This window comes from Haplochromis burtoni, unplaced genomic scaffold, assembly GCF_018398535.1.
Source record: "Haplochromis burtoni strain Fernald_Lab_line unplaced genomic scaffold, NCSU_Asbu1 Contig_211, whole genome shotgun sequence".
NCBI classification, from domain to species: domain Eukaryota; kingdom Metazoa; phylum Chordata; class Actinopteri; order Cichliformes; family Cichlidae; genus Haplochromis; species Haplochromis burtoni.
In genome coordinates this window covers 495,948-512,494 of record NW_024582572.1, presented here as the reverse complement: position 1 = coordinate 512,494, position 16,547 = coordinate 495,948, and the positions used below count along the sequence as shown (strand labels likewise).

Here is a 16,547-nt window from a genome sequence, read left to right as displayed (position 1 = left end):
CACCTTTTAAACTACTGTGGAGCATGTGATGAGGAAATACTCAAAGGTGCTTTTGATTTTACTGTAAAAACACACTTAAATATCCAGAGATGACATTTCTAACTAATCTTAGATTCTCACTGACTCCAGTCCAGCATGCTTTCACTGCCTAACCAAATTTTTGGACAGTTCAAGTCACTTTATGTGTTAAATATGAAATAATTCTTATGACGATGATACTTTTTTGCACTGCGCTGTGGGAGCGTTATGTGGCTGCAGTAAGGAAATCAGATTTCACCAGACTACGTCATGCTCATCTGTGGCTCACACCTGCTCTGGGGCTGCAGCTGATAGGTAAGTTGGTTGATCATGTGACATAAAATGGGTGTCACAGATGTCATGATGTGAAAAACGTCCCGTCTTTACCACAGACCCTGAATGCTGCATTTGTAGACGTGAACAACCTGGACGGCGATACCTGCGCCAGGCTGAGACAGCGTCCACACCCAGCAGGATCCGCTCAGAGACTTAGCAGCAGACGGTCGTAATTTGACTCACCTGAACAGGTACGAAAAACAACAACTGATCCAGCAGCCGTTACTGGGACGAGACCAGTACCGGTTACTGGGTCTGCTCAGTGTGTGAGTGCTTAAAACTGAAGTGGCCGTGGGTGTGTAGGCTGTGTGAACGGACTCTGTCAATGTTTAAGTGTTTTCGTGCCTTTGTGAGGATGGTAGTAGTTTTTAACATCTTTTAAATTTCCCAACTTAAATTCGGATGTTTTCAGAGTCACGTCAAAGGAATCTGTTTTGGTATTTCAGTGCGTGGCCGTGACAAAAGGTGGAGAGAAAATAAGAAAGAAAAACCACATAAAGCAGGTGAAGCAGCAGGAATGTAAAACAGAGCCAGTCACAGTAGGATGTAGAAAGACGCTGTGCAGTTCCTCAGGAGGTATTCAAATTATGCAGCAACACTTTAAACAGAATCTTTACTCCAGATTAAATATTTAAAACTGAGATATTTTCACGCACGCTGTGTAAACAGGAGCATAAATACCAGCTCCTGTTCACCGAGTCTCTGTTTGGCCAGAATTCAGCCTCTTTGGTGTTCTAACAGGAAAATTAAGGGATTGTCTCTGAGGAAATCTGTCTGTCTGACTCTTCACCAGTTGGTCTTAGAACTGAAGCAGCTTCTTAAAGGAAACTTAAAGAAGTCCAGACACTTTTCTTTTCAAGATCCTTGGATTATTTCCATGAAAATATTCCAAATTCAAGGGTGCTGAGTTGGAAACGTGATTGGACTCACACTTATTAATGGTCCAGCTGAGCTGAAAGACTTTATTCAGGATACATATGTGGTGTTTATTTAAAACATGCTGAAAGTGAAAGTTTTGCAGATGAGCTTCAGCACTGGTTCGTATCCATGGACGTTTGAAAAAACCAGGTGTGTAAAACGCAAAATGATTTCTGCATTTTTCTGCCTGCCTCCTCATTTTGAAGTCGGCCGTGTCTTTGTTCCCTGCTTGATTCATATTTTCAACCATTTTTATTCTTTTGTCCGCCTTTGAGGCCAGTTTGTGCCAAACTGGCATTCAGTCTATTTATCATTAACAGACCTGTTTGGGAACTTATTTTGGTTTCATTGTGTCTCTTTCTGGATGAAAGAAGCTTTAAAGTCATGCGATTTGTGCTTTTTGACCAGTGTTAAGCATTAACTTGTTAATAATTGGTGAATTTGACCTCACCAGCTGAAACATTCAGAGCCGAGTCACCGGCTAACCTGGAAACTGCTGCTGAGTTCACATGTATGCTGCTTCACGCCTGAACAAAGTGAGAAACCAGCAATGGTACAGTGAGGTTGGTGTGTCTTGAACTCTCTAACTGGGACTGTTGACGGAGCCTTAAAAACAGGAACGATTTATGAATTTCCATTTTAGAGTCATGATGAATCTGGATGTGTGTAAATATGTGGAACAAACTATGAAGACAAGGAATCTTATGTGTTTCTCTCTGATGCCAGTGAATGGTAATGAGTAGAGTTCATGTTCTGGTGACAGGACTCTCTGTGGCGGCAGTGATGATGGCAGGAGGAAGTCGAACTGCACAACTATCTGTCGAGGTGGAGAGGAGGTCGGGGTGGATAAATGGGCTGACTAGAAATTGAACGTCAACGGTGGCATCTGTTGGTTTTCTATTGCTGCTTGTAATCTTTTATAACCTTAACTGAACATTTCATAGTGTTTAATCCAACTCACGAGTATTTTTATGCTTAAATCTAACAAGTGAGTAAAAAATTAAACCCATTAGAGTTGAAATGTTAGCCAGCACCTCCTGTCGCCTTGACCTTCCTAACACAGACATTGAAAGTCTCTGAAATGCACCGTTATTTACTGGCAACCCATAAAACTCCAGTGGTGCATATCAGGGAGGGGCAGGTAGCCGCCATAGAAGCTAGCTCTTAGCATTGATCTTGTAAGATTAGATGCTTCAAACACATCAGATGTCGGACCTTGTGTCCTTGAATTCAAAAACCCCTTAAATGCAGGTGTGTCCTACCAGAGCGCAGCACTCGCACAGATCCTTTCTTAAAACTCATAAACAGAAAGAACAATAAAGCAGGCCACACAACACATGAGCTATGCTGCGTTTACCCAACGGTTTATTCCAAGGAGTTTGGAGCCGTTCACAGAATTTAAAGTCAGTTCTGGATATTTTACTGATTCGGTCAGAGCAGGGAGAGACGTGGCGCTCAGAGTCCTGACATCAAAGCTGTGGGACAGAAAGACGACAACCGTAAATAACAAAGATGGCCACGTGAGACTTTTTCCTGGTAACCTCACAAGTTAAATTAAATGTAGGCGATACTTTAAAATAACAACTGAAATAAGGCTTTTCAAAACACCTGCCGAGCGGCGACACTTGTTTCTAGAACTTTTGTGGCAGTGACTACAAAGTAAGCCCCTCCTCCTTTCCCTGCAAAGTGCTGTTAACCCTGCAGGACTTCCTGGTTAAATAACATCAAAATCAACTTTGTGCTGTCACTCATTGTGAGGCTCTTCTGCATTTCAAATGGCACGCCTTGCTCCAGGGCTCCTCGTCTAACACTTTCTCAGGCCGAATGAGTCTTTCAACCAAGTGTCAGAAACGGTGAAGCGAGTGTTTTAATTCTGTGTTCAGTCTGAAAGCTAAGGCTGATTAGTTTACGCAGTTTTAAATCAAACTGTGTTTGTACTCGAAAGCAGCTCGATGACTGTGTAGCCAGAAGCTTAATTCCACAAAGTTCCCCTGGTTGTGAAAGGTGGTTGGGGTGGTGGCTGCAATATGATACTGTTTGTTTTGCCAACACAGGATTTTAAGGCCTTATGTCCTGATACAAAAACATCCTCGTCCACAGCCTAAAAAGGAACCCAAGAGTCTGAATTGAACCCTCAAAGTGCTCAACTTGGCAAAGCAACTTGTAAACTGTTGCTCGCCTTGTGCTGTAATCCCGTATCGTGCAGGTTACAGTGAGGGTTGTCGTCAGTCAGGTAGGTCGGTGTGTAGAAATCTGGTGTACTGAGGGAGTCACTCGACCGGTCGCACCGCATTTACGCCTGGGAGGGGCGGAGTGAAGACATCTGAAGAGTCACAGCTGGGCTGACTGACTGTTAACTAACCCGACCACAGCGAGTAACCACTTCACTTTAATTCCTGCAAGTTCCTCATTTTATTATTAGCAGCAGGCAGCCACTCGGCATATACATCTGTACTCATTCGCTCTGTTTGTGCCTCCTATAAGGTCTTGTTATAGTGAAAAGTATGGACAGAGTGTGTTTGTGTATTTAATATTGATATGGGTTCAACTTTAAAAAGGCTGCATTAAAAACAGTTTAATCAAATGTTTCAGGTCCAGGAAAATGAAAGTACGACCTACGACTCAGGCTCTCGCGTCACTGTGAAGGAATTTTGAGCTGCTCGTCTTTACAGCCTTGCTCCAGTTCACTGACGTTTCTGAGCAGCGATTTATGCACAGCTGTATTTCAATCAGACTGCAGGCTGGACTGGTCGGGGTGATTGCAGCACCTCTTTTCTTTTCTTTTGCAGTCATTCTGTTAGAGATTTGCTGCTCTGCTATAGTTACAGCCAAGCTTTACTGTCAGTCAGACAGAGAGCTAACATTTGACTCTAGAATACTTTGGTATACAGGAGTTCACGGTCTGCTCAATGAGGTGTCCAAGTCCTGTGGCTGCTAAACAAGCCTAAATCATCATCATCCCTCCACCACCGTGCTGACGGCTGGTGTTTGTGCTGATGTGCTTGGCTTGGTTTTTCCATGATGACCGAACTCCTGCGCTTTGGTCTTGTCTGTTCCAAAGGTCTTGTTGTTTGTTCAGATTTGCATTTGCTTTGCAGACCTTTGAACGTTTAACATGTTAAACGTCTGACCTTGGACTGAATCCTGGAAGACTGTGACACTGTTAACATACAGCTGACACTCAAACTGCCAGACCTTCTGTTTGTATGGAGACGCTCACATTTACACCTACGGCTGATTTAGAGTAATCTTGTGACTGTAAATGTTAACTGACGACCTGGATAGTTCTGCTGTCAGCGTATGAAAAAGTAGCATCAGAGGGCGATGAAAATCGTATTGCACAAGGATGCGCTGTGTCACAAAGAGCTGCAGTGGCTCGGCACACTCTCGAGGAACAGCAGTATTAAACACGGCAGCCGTTTTTGTTTTGTTTTTTCTTCATGGATCAAACAAAAAACAGAATTTTCATGATCAAAACTATTGAAATGGAGTGAAAATGTGCAACAATGAAATAATTTAAAGTGTCAGCAAACAAACAGTTTTTCTGCACACAGGCCTGAGCATGCTGTCACTCGTCCATCAGACCAGTCAGACCAGTCAGCTCTGCTGGCAGACGACTCCTCCACACTCACACTGTCTCATGTTTCTCCGTCACACTCATGAGTTATGAAAGGATGTTTACAGGCCAAGATTAAGCTGGTGTTTAAAATCAAGCGGCACACTTCCTGCTCTCATTCTCAGCTGTACAAACTTGCTTTTGTCTCCTCCCCTGAAGACTGTTGAACATTTCCCCTTTTCCTCTGCAGTCATGAGGCTGATGTGGAGTTGCTCTCTGTCCCAGCAGCCTCACTCTCTCGTCCTTTCTCCATGTAGTTGCTCCTGTGAGCTGACGCTGGTGTGTCAGTTAAGCATCACTGACCCACCTTGCTGTTTCACCTGTGTAGTCATTAAATCTGGGAACACGTTTGCTTTGCAGCAGGGCCTCGCTCGTCGCCATTAGGACGATGCAGATGAGGATCAGACTAAATAACAGAAGCACCTGTCTGTGTGATGTATGGTTATAATGAAGATGCCTTCACAGCTTGGCTCACTGCCCTTGAGTGGCCTAGAACAGTCACATGTCATAAACAAGTTTTACTACCAAAAAGATGCTCAAACATTTAAAAAAGACAATATTTACTCCACCAGCTACTTCTGCTGCATTTTTTTTTTTTGCGTCAGAATTTTTGAAATATTAAAAATGAGGAAAAAACTAAAGGTTTAAAAAAGTGTACAAAGAGTAGTATTTTCATCCAAGATGTAGTGAGGTAGAAGTAATACTATATGAATGTTTAAAGTAAAACTGCATTAGTTGTTCAGGAGTGTACACTCCCAACAATCTGGGAGCAACCTCTTGATGAGACAGTGAAGGCTGCCCTCAGGACCTCCTCCCACATCTGGATCAGGGCAGTGACCTCAGTGACCTCGTGGACTGTTTGTGGCACCCAGAGGTTCTTGGTTGGTTTCAGATCTGGGGAATATGAGGCAGTGGAGGAACCCAGAGTGCACTGCATTAGCAGAAGGGTAATGATGTCATCCCCGCATCTAAAAGCAGTCGGGATCTGTCTGCTCTTCCAAGAATATGCAGGATAAGGACGTGCCTCCTCAGGCCTCCGCTGACGCTGGATGATGCATAAAACTTTCCTCAACGCCTCCAGACTCTCATGTCTTCCACATGTGTCAGACCTGCCAGTCCTGTTGATGTGTGGTGAATGCCATTAAAGCTGGGCTATAAGCCACTTTGTAGTGGAAAAATTGGGCCGCGAGGTGAAAAAGGTTAAGAACCCCTGATATAGATGATTTGAAAGTGCACAAAAAATGCAGCGCCAAAAAGTTGGTTCTGTTCATCTGGACGTAGCGCTTTCATTGGGAGAAACGTTTCGTCATCATCCAGTGACTTCTTCAGTCTCAGATGACTGCAGGCTTCCAACCTTATAAACAGTACATTTGAACAATGACTGAAATCAGCCCACTGAGGAACAATGGGCTGTGAGGTCAGTTCCTTGATCATTAATATGCAAATAACCATGACCGTTGATCAACAACCACTGATCAATGGCCATGAGTACCATTCACAGAGAGTCGGGGAATGGCTGCAGACACAGCACTGTAAGGTGAAAGATGTATCCTTAGGCCCCCTCCTCGACTCAGAGATGCAGTCAGCTGACACTGAAGAAGTCACTTGGATGAGTGACGAAACATTTCTCCCAGTGAAAACATTACATCGAGTTAACCAGAATCAACCTTTGGGACGTCTTCAGTTCAGTTTCTGACAGGTTGAAGTGATTTTCCTGGCCATGCTTCTTTTCCCTCCTCTCACATAGGAGCAGATATTGGTCCTGCTGCTGACCTTTTGTGTGTCTGTCTTCTCTAACGGTCATGTCATGGACTGTGCTGGGAGGCGCACGGGCCTTCTTGCGATGCAATGAATGGACATGCCATCCTTGAGACGCTGGTGCAGGTAACATCTGACGGTCACTAACAAAACACAAAACTAGGGAGGAAGGAAGAGGAGAGTCATCTGTGAACGCCGCCTGCTAACACATTCGCTTTTGGGACGTTCTCTTGTTGTTGCCTCTCCAGTGCACCTCCTGCGTCCCGACTGGACAGACTGATATTCCTCAAGTTTACCTGACTGTGTCGTACTGTGATGGTCAGCTGCTCCCTGAAGTTTTCTGAGCAGTTTTTGTTTCCATTATGAGCTGATATCTGTAACAATGTGACAGAAATTTGGCTCAGTGTAGAAAGTAACTGTAGAACAAGGATCAGCCTGCTGTGTGTCCTGTAATCTCTGTGTTGACTGAATCTGTATTTATCACTGGTCCCTGTTTCATTTAGGATTGTGCTTTCTCATATTTGCATTCAGGTTAAAAATGTAGTCATTTCATATATAGGTTATCAATTTGTGTAACATTTACACTAATGTGAGCCAGAGGCTGCGAACAGGAAACGATGATGCGTCGAGTTTGACAGAACTTGTGTAATATCGATAGAAATGGAGACTGTGGGCAGTGTGGTTGTGCCGTGAGTGGCGTTGCTGCTGCACCGTCTTTGTGTGATGGTTGTAAATTGCTTCTGTGTTTCTGCATGTGCAGACAGGAAGTGTGGTTATTAATCTGTAGTGACGCCACAGTTACTGTCAGGCCTTGCTCTGTCGTCTTGGCTTTTTGGGGTGATTCATGGCTGCGCGCAGGTCGGACCTGCAGGATGGTTGATTGTCATTGGAATCTTTTATTCTCACTATTATATCAAATCTCCAAACTCAAGGCATTGTGAAGACATTCCACATGTTGGTTTCTGTAGCTTATTCCACGTCAGTGAGAGCTGTGCGTTTTGGACACTGTGCTTTGCATCAGTGACATCGTGCGTCTTTTATTCCTTCACAGATCCAACCATGAGGTGGCGCTCTTCTGGTCTTTCCCTCTTCCTTTTGCTCTCCATTTTTGTCTTGAAGTCAGCAACTGAACTCAGGATCTGTGCCTACAACGTGCAGAATTTTGACTCTGCGAAAGCATCAAACGAGAGACTGATGCACTATCTCAAACTGGTAACACACACTTTATTATGCATTTTATATTATATTTTTTCCTGCTGCCGTTATGAATGAATTATTGGCAGAATTGGATCTGGTGCTGTATTTATGACTCGCCCTATGACCTTTTTTCTGTGTGCCCATGTGTCTGTCCAGGTCCTGACTCGTTGTGATATCAGCCTCCTACAGCACGTGGTGGATCCAGACGGTCGAGCCACTGAAAAGTTGTTGTCTGTGCTCAACAGGTAAACATTCGCTGGAAACTCTGGCTACAGTTTAAACTATCAGCATGAAAATCTTGTCAGCTGAGTTTCAGCCCTTAAAGAGGACTTATTCTACTCATTGCTCATTGGTTGCTAATCATAAAGAGAAAGTTTGACCATTAGGTAGGTGGGACTTCTGTGGTCTCGGACAGAGACAGTGTGTGCTTGAAATAATCATATGATGATGTCATTATTCACTATTATTGATTATTTGTAGTTCTCCTGGATGTCCCATTCTGCGCTCACTCACCTGACCTGGCAACTTTGTTCTCTCTTCTCAAATGAAACCAGCCATATAATAGTGCAGGGCTCCATAAGATTACCTTGCCTCACATCACTTACATAATTTAGGGTATTTGATTTCTGTAGACCCACTCCCAGAACATTTTGATTACGCTTCATATATTTGACCGGAAAAAGTATAAGCAGGAAAAGCATTTTCCAAAATCTTCAGCATGAAGCGAGACTGTGTGAGAGCAAAAGGGAAGTCTGACCCTTTCTAATACAGCAGCTGTGAGCTCTATGAAAACACAGCACGATGGCACCAACAGGTGTCAGCATGATTCAGTTGGCTGTGCTTACTCCTGTTTTATGTTTGTACTCTGTGTGTACTGACAAAGCTACAGTTCACTACCAGTCAGTGTTTTATGATAACGATGCAAAGAGCTTGCTGTATTGCTAAAGAGTACGTGGGCATGTTGCTGACATACAAGACCGTAAACTGCTCGATCTTTTAATATACTCAACTAGTATTCTAACACTGCTTAACCACAATATGTGCATAATGATGGTCATTATGTGTCTGCTGTCTGCCTTCAACAGGGGATCTGACAGGTACACTGGATTTAATGAGCATGTGAAGTATCATCTAATCATATTCATTAATCCTAATAATCGAAATTTACACCCTTTACTAACCAAAATGCCTGAAATGGTAACACTTTACTTTGGAAAGTCACTATTAGAGAAAATCGGGATGGAAATGTGTCGTACAGGTTTATCAGTCCAGTATTTGTTAAAGGGAAAAGCATGAACTGAATGATTCTGATTTAACTCTGAACAACTTGAAAGCCTCCTAGTCAGTAGCAGGGCCTTAAAAAGAGGTTCAAGGGCCACTAGTGACCCCTGAACCTCTTCATGAGCTGAGCTGTTTCTGTCATTTTCATGTCTGCTTATAGAGCGACACGTTAGAAGTTAGTGAGGGCGGTCTCTGCTCATGCACTTACCGTGGGGAAAACCTGGAAACTATTCTTATGGTCATCAAACCTCATCTTTATTGACACGCACGGAGATGTCAAAACTTGTTGTTATGGTTACGGGGAGGTGGTAAAATGCAGTCTTTATGGGGAAAAGAATAGAAACTAGAATAGAAACACAGAAACTAATATCAATCTAAATGCCAACTCAAGTAACGTTCACTACAACCATTATTATTATTATTATTGTTATTATTATTATTATTATTATTATTATTATTATTATTATTATTATTATTTATTGTTAAATTTGGTAATAATGTAGCGCTTTTTAGTCTGAGTGAGGACTCAAAACGCTTGCCTCATTCACACACATTCACACAAGCACTTTCTTCTATGCTTTTCCCATGTAAGTGCTTTCTATCTAACATGAACACATTTCTACTCACAATGGTGAAGTAGCATGGAGACCTGAGCAGCCAAGGATCAAAGCTGTAGTAAATGCAGATGAGCACACATGTGAAAGCACATAACGAAATGTAAATATGTGATGTGTTTATGGACTGCTGACTGTTTAAATTGCAAAAATATTTATCAACTAAGTGGTTCCTGTGAAAGGTACTTTTGACTTAACAAAATAAAGTGTTACCCATCAGTGCAGTGTGTCCAAGCTTTGGGTGGGCGCTGTACAAAAAAAAAACATGCTGTGGGTTCAAGTTGAAGAATAAACATTTTCATGTTTGTTTGTTTTGTAAATTGTACTTTTATTTAGCTAGATGTAAATATCCCAAACTACAAATTTCACGTGCTGAAATATGTCTCATATTTCTGACAGCGTGACTGAAATACTTTCTGTACATGTATAAAGCTTAGTAGGCCGGGTGCTAAGCCCTGGGGAGCTCCACTTCTGGGACTATGTTTACACCTAAACATAGTCCCTGGATACTATGTTTAGGTGTAGTAAAAATCACGGGACTGGGCTACATTAGCTTTAGTCATGTTAGCATATTATTTAGCATTTCAGGCACAAAAAGCATTAATGTGTTTCTAAAACATGATAATGAGGTTACATGCAGATTTACATACATGCATGTATGACTTCCCACCACGAACACACATGCACAATCTTGGGGTGTGTGTGTGTGTGTGTGTGCGCGTGTGTGTGTGCGTGTGTGCGTGTGTGTGTGCGTGTGTGTGCGTGTGCTGTGCTGTCGTGTGCGTGCGCGTGTGTGTGCGTGTGTGTGTGGTGGTTGGTTTTTGTTGTGGTTTGTCTTTTTGTTTTGTTTTTTTTTTTGGGGGGGGGGGGTGAAAGTGTAAATAAAAAGACCATTTTTAAAAAATGACATTTCAGTGACTAGGGAACTGGTTACCTAAAAAAAAATGCATTTTGTTTAAATTGTAGGAATGTTGGTATAAATTTGCTTGAACAATGTGAAGAGAGGTGCACGAGGGAGCGTTCATCGAGGCGTGAACTCCAGCAGAGCAGATCACTGGGATAAATCTGACTTTAGCTTCCTTGTTTCTCTGAAAGAACAATGAGGACTGCTCTGTAATGCTCACCTGATGGCTTCATAAGCCCCAGCGGTCCTTGTGCTCCTCTGTTCACATTGATGTTTTGGCGGGCTCGTGTATTGTGTACTGTGTGACGTGCAGCTCCTTTCTCTGCTGCGTTTTTCACATTCTTGTCTCCTTCTCTGCGTTGAGGTATGAAGAGTACGACTACGAGGCAGTGGCCAGTGAGAGTTTGGGAAACTCTCCTGACGACAAGCAGAAGTATGTTTTCATCTACAGGTAAGACATGGCTGTGGTCAGTGGCGGTCCTAGCCTGTTTGGCGCCCCGGGCGAACACTCCCTCTGGCCTGTATTGCCTGCATCTTTTGCTCGTTTCTCTTCGCTTCTTTTCTATTATTTCTAAACTGAGCACCTGATGACTTTCAACTTTTCTTGTCCATCTTCCATTGGTTTTAATTTTGCCCTCCAGTATGAACACAAATCCCCCAACTCGAGGATCACCACAACATAACCTAACAGACCTACACCTTAGTTCACAGATTCACTTTGTCTAAGGTTTATTTCTGGGATTTCACACAACCCAGGATTCAAATCATGAATACATGATGGGCTTGGATTTACATCATTATGAATGAAATGTGCTCTATTTGGAAGCAGCCCCTCCCCTTTCGACGGGTTGTGTGTGAGACTTTAAATCATCAAACTGTAAATTATAAATTTTAAATTGTTATTGATCCTTTTACCCCTGGTCCTAGAGTGCATATTTATTTTCTTACTCTTCGTATATTTATTGTTTGTTTACTTGCACTGCTGTAACTGGAGCCTCGTCGTCTCGTCTCTCTATATGCTGGACTGTATGGTAAATGGCCTGTATTTGTACAGCGCTTTACACTACCAGTCACACACACATTCACACACTGGTGATGGCAGCTACATTGTAGCCACAGCCACCCTGGGGCGCACTGACAGAGGTGAGGCTGCCGGACACTGGCGCCACCGGGCCCTCTGACCACCACCAGTAGGCAACGGGTGAAGTGTCTTGCCCAATGAGTACGAGCAATTTTTCTTTTTTTTTTTTTTTTGCCGATGCCCGTGATGCCGCCCCCGCCACGATCCCGCCCCGGGCAACCACCCGTGTCGCCCGTATCAAAAACCGCTACCGGCTGTGGTCCAGGACTGGAAAAAGACCTCTCTGGTGTTTGTTGCTTGTAGGCTACAAGATTGTTTGCAGTACGTGAACACCAACTGTGATTCGGCGCTCTCTTGTTGATTTGAACTGTAAAGTGTAGACGAGAGTCTGTGCTTCACAGCTACTGTTAAAGTACATTAATCAAATGCAACATTTAAAATTGTCCAGCTTTGGATAAAGCGTGACCTCGCCGTCACTTTCACCCTGCCACTTAATCGTCATGAAGGAGGGGCTGAATGAAAATTAGATTAACCAGGGGTCACATGCTGCTCGTACCAATGATTAAACAGCATTTAATCTTTCCTTCTCCAAACAGGATGCAGACGGTGAACATGACGGGTCAATACCAGTACAGGAGCCAGCAGTCGTTTGTCAGAGAGCCTTTTGTGGTTCGCTTCCAAAGCAAGAATGCATGTTAGTGCATAAGAAAACATTTTGAATGCTTTTCTTCTTAGTTTCAGATTTAAACTAAAACGGTGCCCTTCATTCTTCTCTTTTTTCTTTCTCTTCTTGTTTTTTCCTTTTCTCTTTCCACCCGGCAGCGATCGGGGAGTTTATCTTGGTCCCTCTCCACAGTGAGCCCAGCAAGGCCGTCCAGGAGATCAACAAGCTTTACGACGTCTTTGTGGAAGTCAGCAAGAAATGGAACAACACGGTGCGAAAACTCATCTAATAACAGGCTCATCAGAACAGATGTGACAGAACTTTGTTCTGATTTTCACATAATCCGTGTTTGTAAAGGTCTGCTTTAAAATGGAAAATGACTTTATTCACATAGAGCCTTTCAAGGAATCCAAGGTCACTTTATACACAAAAGTCAAAAATCCATCCATCCATTCGCTTCCGCTTATCCTTTTCAGGGTCGCGGGGGGCGCTGGAGCCTATCCCAGCTGTCATAGGGCGAGAGGCGGGGTACACCCTGGACAGGTCGCCAGTCTGTCGCAGGGCCAACACACAGGGACAGACAACCATTCACACTCACATTCACTCGCACATTCACACCTAGTGACAATTTGGATTATCCAATTAACCTATCCCCACAAGCTGCATGTCTTTGGACGGTGGGAGGAAGCCGGAGTACCCGGAGGGAACCCACGCAAACACGGGGAGAACATGCAAACTCCACACAGAAAGACCCCGGCCTGATGGTGGAATTGAACTCAGGACCTTCTTGCTGTGCGGCAACAGTGCTAACCACCGTGCTGCCTCAAAGTCAAAAACCCCTGACTTTGAAACCATAGCCTGACTCTGCACTCAGGATTTTGAAGCCTCGGTATCAGCACTTTACCATCTGCAGTGTTTTTGGATAATTTTTTTTTTTGTCCATATTTAGACAGAAGGAGATGTCAGGTTTATCAGCAAGCTTTAACTTGGAAATATAAAAATAAATAGAAGCACTGACTTCATCAAGATGCAGATATTTATAGAGACTAAAAGCATTTATGCATTTCTTTTAAATGTAAACATTTTTACCCCTGGGCTGTAAATGGTGTATTGTCATCACCCCACCGGGCAGGACGAACACGCGAGTTTGTGAATGTGATAACTTGAGAACAAGGCGATGTAGGAGTTTCAGATTGAAACCACAGGTGCATCTGCTTGGAGGCTGAGGGGCAGCACTGGCCTTCATAGCAGGATTTAAAAAACTGGTGAAGTTTTACTGTGGGATTCTTTGGAGGCTGACTCACTCGCTTTGTTGTGTGTGTAGAATGTGATGTTCCTGGGAGATTTCCATGCCAGCTGTGCGTATGTGAAACGAAGTGACAGGAAAAACATACGGCTGTTCATGAAGTCGGAGTTCTCCTGGCTGATCAGAAACCGAGAGGACACCACTGTCACCGACGCGACCAGCTGTGCATACGACAGGTGTGTGCTGACAAAACTGTGGATTAACATATAACAGCTGGTGAATGTAGAGAGTTACCTGCTGGATGTCAGCGAACAAAGTGTCAGCTACAGTTAATCTTAAAGTGTGTGTGTGTGTGTGTGTGTGTGTGTGTGTGTGTAGGATTGTTGTGCATGGAGAACCCTTCCTGAGGGCAATCAAGCCATTCTCTGCAAAAGTCTTTGATCTCGGAGCGGAGTTCAAAATGTCCAGGAGCGAGGTAACTGATCACATGACACCACATATATACTGGTCACATTTAATAGGTCTAATAAAACACAATCACAGCCTTCCTGAAGCATTTGGAAGCGTCAGAGTTTGTTACAGTCTTTATAGTTATAGTTCCTGCCCAGCAGGACAAACACTGCTGTCTGTCTTCAGTGTGGGTTATGATCATCTGCTGATTATGCTGACATTTGGCTGCTTGTAGTCTTCTTGACATATTTTTTTTTGGTACGGCATTATGTCTGAAAGCATGAAATTGATATTTAAGAATCCTCTGCAGCGCCCTCTAGTGTGCAGACATAGACAGTTTGTTTACTCATTAACGGTCTGTAAATGTCTTATCATATCAAACATATAAAATTTAACTCTGAATCATTTGGATTTGCATTAATTTGGTACACGTCTGAAAAGGAAGTTTGATAAATTAGAACATCTTAGTGGGTTCACTTTATCTACATGTTTGTTTTAAAGTTATGAGTAATTTGTGTATTTTAGGATGATGGCACATCAGTAGTTTCTTGAGCTGTAATGAGAGTACGTGCGAAGCCTGAGCCCTCAAACAGATACACTGCATGATAAAGGAGTCTGATGTTTTTCCTGTTTTTAGCTGACAAGAGTGTGCTGTAACACATCTGCTTCAAGGTTTCATGTCTTGTGCATTCAGATCATTCTCTGTAAACAGATGTTTGTGTGGGAAAATTCCACTACGTCAGCTTTGAGTACTCTGAGCAGAAAAGCCTATTTAAGAACCGGTGTATTTACCATTCTGAAATATTCAGACCAGTCCGTCTGGCACCAACAACCACAGCAGGTTTCAACGTCACTTAAAGCCCCTTCCTTGCTCATCCTGATGCTCTGTTTGAGCTGCTGCCGTGTGACTGATCACATCTGTGTTAACAAGCAGCTCAACACTTTGCTAGGTATACCTAATAAAGTGGCCACTCATTATGTAGAAATTATATTATTTGATCATAAATACTGATCCGTAAGATTAATTGATACATGTGGAATAATGAATGTGTATACTACTTTAATATTGTAAGCACTGATCTGTTGCTGGGTAGCTTTATCTATAATAATACAGCATCTGAAAAAAACGGTATTTAAATCCAAAATATAGAAAGCTGCACAACATAGTTTTGGATTTCTTCCTCCTTTTTTTAAAAAATAAATGTCATTTTTAAGTGATCGACTCTGACTTCCATTGCTTCTGTCTGCCAGGTGGTGCAGCTGAGTGACCATTACCCAGTGGAAGTGGTATTAAAGAGCTCCGCCCTCTTCCTTCAGGCCACGCCCCTCCTGAGCCTAATAAGTGCCTCTGTGATCCTCTGGTCCTTCCTCTCTGCCCTGTGATCATCCCGGGCTCTGAATGCTTTCTATACTCGTTTGTCTTTTTTTATTCCAAAACCAGTTCACCTTCTAGCTGTGCCAGGATCACTCGGCGCTGTCCGTTCTTTTAACACGGGTTTATTTTATAGTCCCAGCTCTACTGCTCTTAGACCAAAGTGAAGTGACTGAGCAGCGAGGCAGCTCCAGGAACAGAATGTGTAAAATTTTAAAACAAAAATTCAAATATGAGACTTTCAGGGTTTTTGGTGCTGATTTTAAAATATTTTAAATTAAGGTTTTTGCATCAAGACAAAAGTGCATCCAACAGTCTTGTTTGTTATGAGGTGAAAATGTAATCTGATTTTATTTTTTAGGAGTTCTTTGTTTTCTTCTTCTTTCCATCTTTTTCTTGATGTGTCCCCCTCGGGTCTGTACAGAAACTGATGTAAATATTTAGAATTCCTCTGAAAATGTTAAGATTTTCATTGCTTGAGAGTTTTATAAAATTCAGTAAAGTTTTTTTTAATAGTAAAATAAAATTTAAAAAACATTCTTAAGATGTTGTTATTTTGGGACGAGCTGCCTGCATTGATACAGGTTCACCTGAAAACACCACAGGGATGGATCGATTACTAAATGAGTTAAAGGGTTTCAAAAAAATCATCGGTCTGTCATTTTTCCTCCCGATGACAGCAGACAGGTGTTGAACGTTCTCTCCTGTTTTTACCTTGAAGCGACTGTTGTTGTGAATTGGAATTAAAACTGAGCAGAACGCGTCTTATCCTGCATTTCTTCTTACTGCAGTAAGAAAACACTTCATCCACCACAAAGTTTTTAAGGATGTATTTCAAATTGATTTGCTGATCCTATCACCTTTGATTATTTGTATATCAGTGAAAGAACATTAGTATGTCAGTCTGAAATTCACTTAATCACAAAACTAATCTGTTGATTGGGATTATGGAGACATTTTATTTTTATAACACTCCTTAATCTCATGAGCATCAATGAGATGAGTGAGTGTCATGGCATAATACCTTTCTAGCACACTTCACTTTTTCCTGACTGCAGCCTGCATAGATCAGTGCTTTGGGCTCGGGGGATC

At 42.6% G+C, this 16,547-nt stretch overlaps 1 protein-coding gene across 2 annotated transcripts; it reads left to right on the top strand.

The window, feature by feature from the left end:
* Positions 1-403: 403 nt before the first annotated feature.
* LOC102301668 (deoxyribonuclease-1) lies at positions 404-15,993 on the top strand. Of its 2 annotated transcripts, XM_042226417.1 has the most exons (10): positions 404-545; positions 7,698-7,858; positions 8,000-8,088; positions 8,929-8,940; positions 11,007-11,093; positions 12,320-12,417; positions 12,546-12,658; positions 13,712-13,869; positions 14,012-14,108; positions 15,335-15,993. In XM_042226417.1, the coding sequence occupies exons 2-10, from the start codon at positions 7,706-7,708 to the stop codon at positions 15,464-15,466; spliced, it is 939 nt and encodes a 312-aa protein (XP_042082351.1). In that variant the 5' UTR covers positions 404-545; positions 7,698-7,705; the 3' UTR covers positions 15,467-15,993. The 2 variants fall into 2 exon arrangements, with proteins under 2 accessions (XP_042082351.1, XP_042082352.1); XM_042226418.1 differs by lacking the exon at positions 8,929-8,940.
* The last annotated feature ends 554 nt before the right edge of the window (positions 15,994-16,547 follow it).

Excerpts from the sequence above, each read along its gene's own strand:
- LOC102301668 (XM_042226417.1), top strand. The coding sequence starts at position 7,706 with ATGAGGTGGCGCTCTTCTGGTCTTTCCCTCTTCCTTTTGCTCTCCATT. Across the intron at positions 12,418-12,545 it reads CTTCCAAAGCAAGAATGCAT|CGATCGGGGAGTTTATCTTG; the intron begins GTTAGTGCATAA and ends TCCACCCGGCAG. Across the intron at positions 12,659-13,711 it reads GCAAGAAATGGAACAACACG|AATGTGATGTTCCTGGGAGA; the intron begins GTGCGAAAACTC and ends TTGTGTGTGTAG.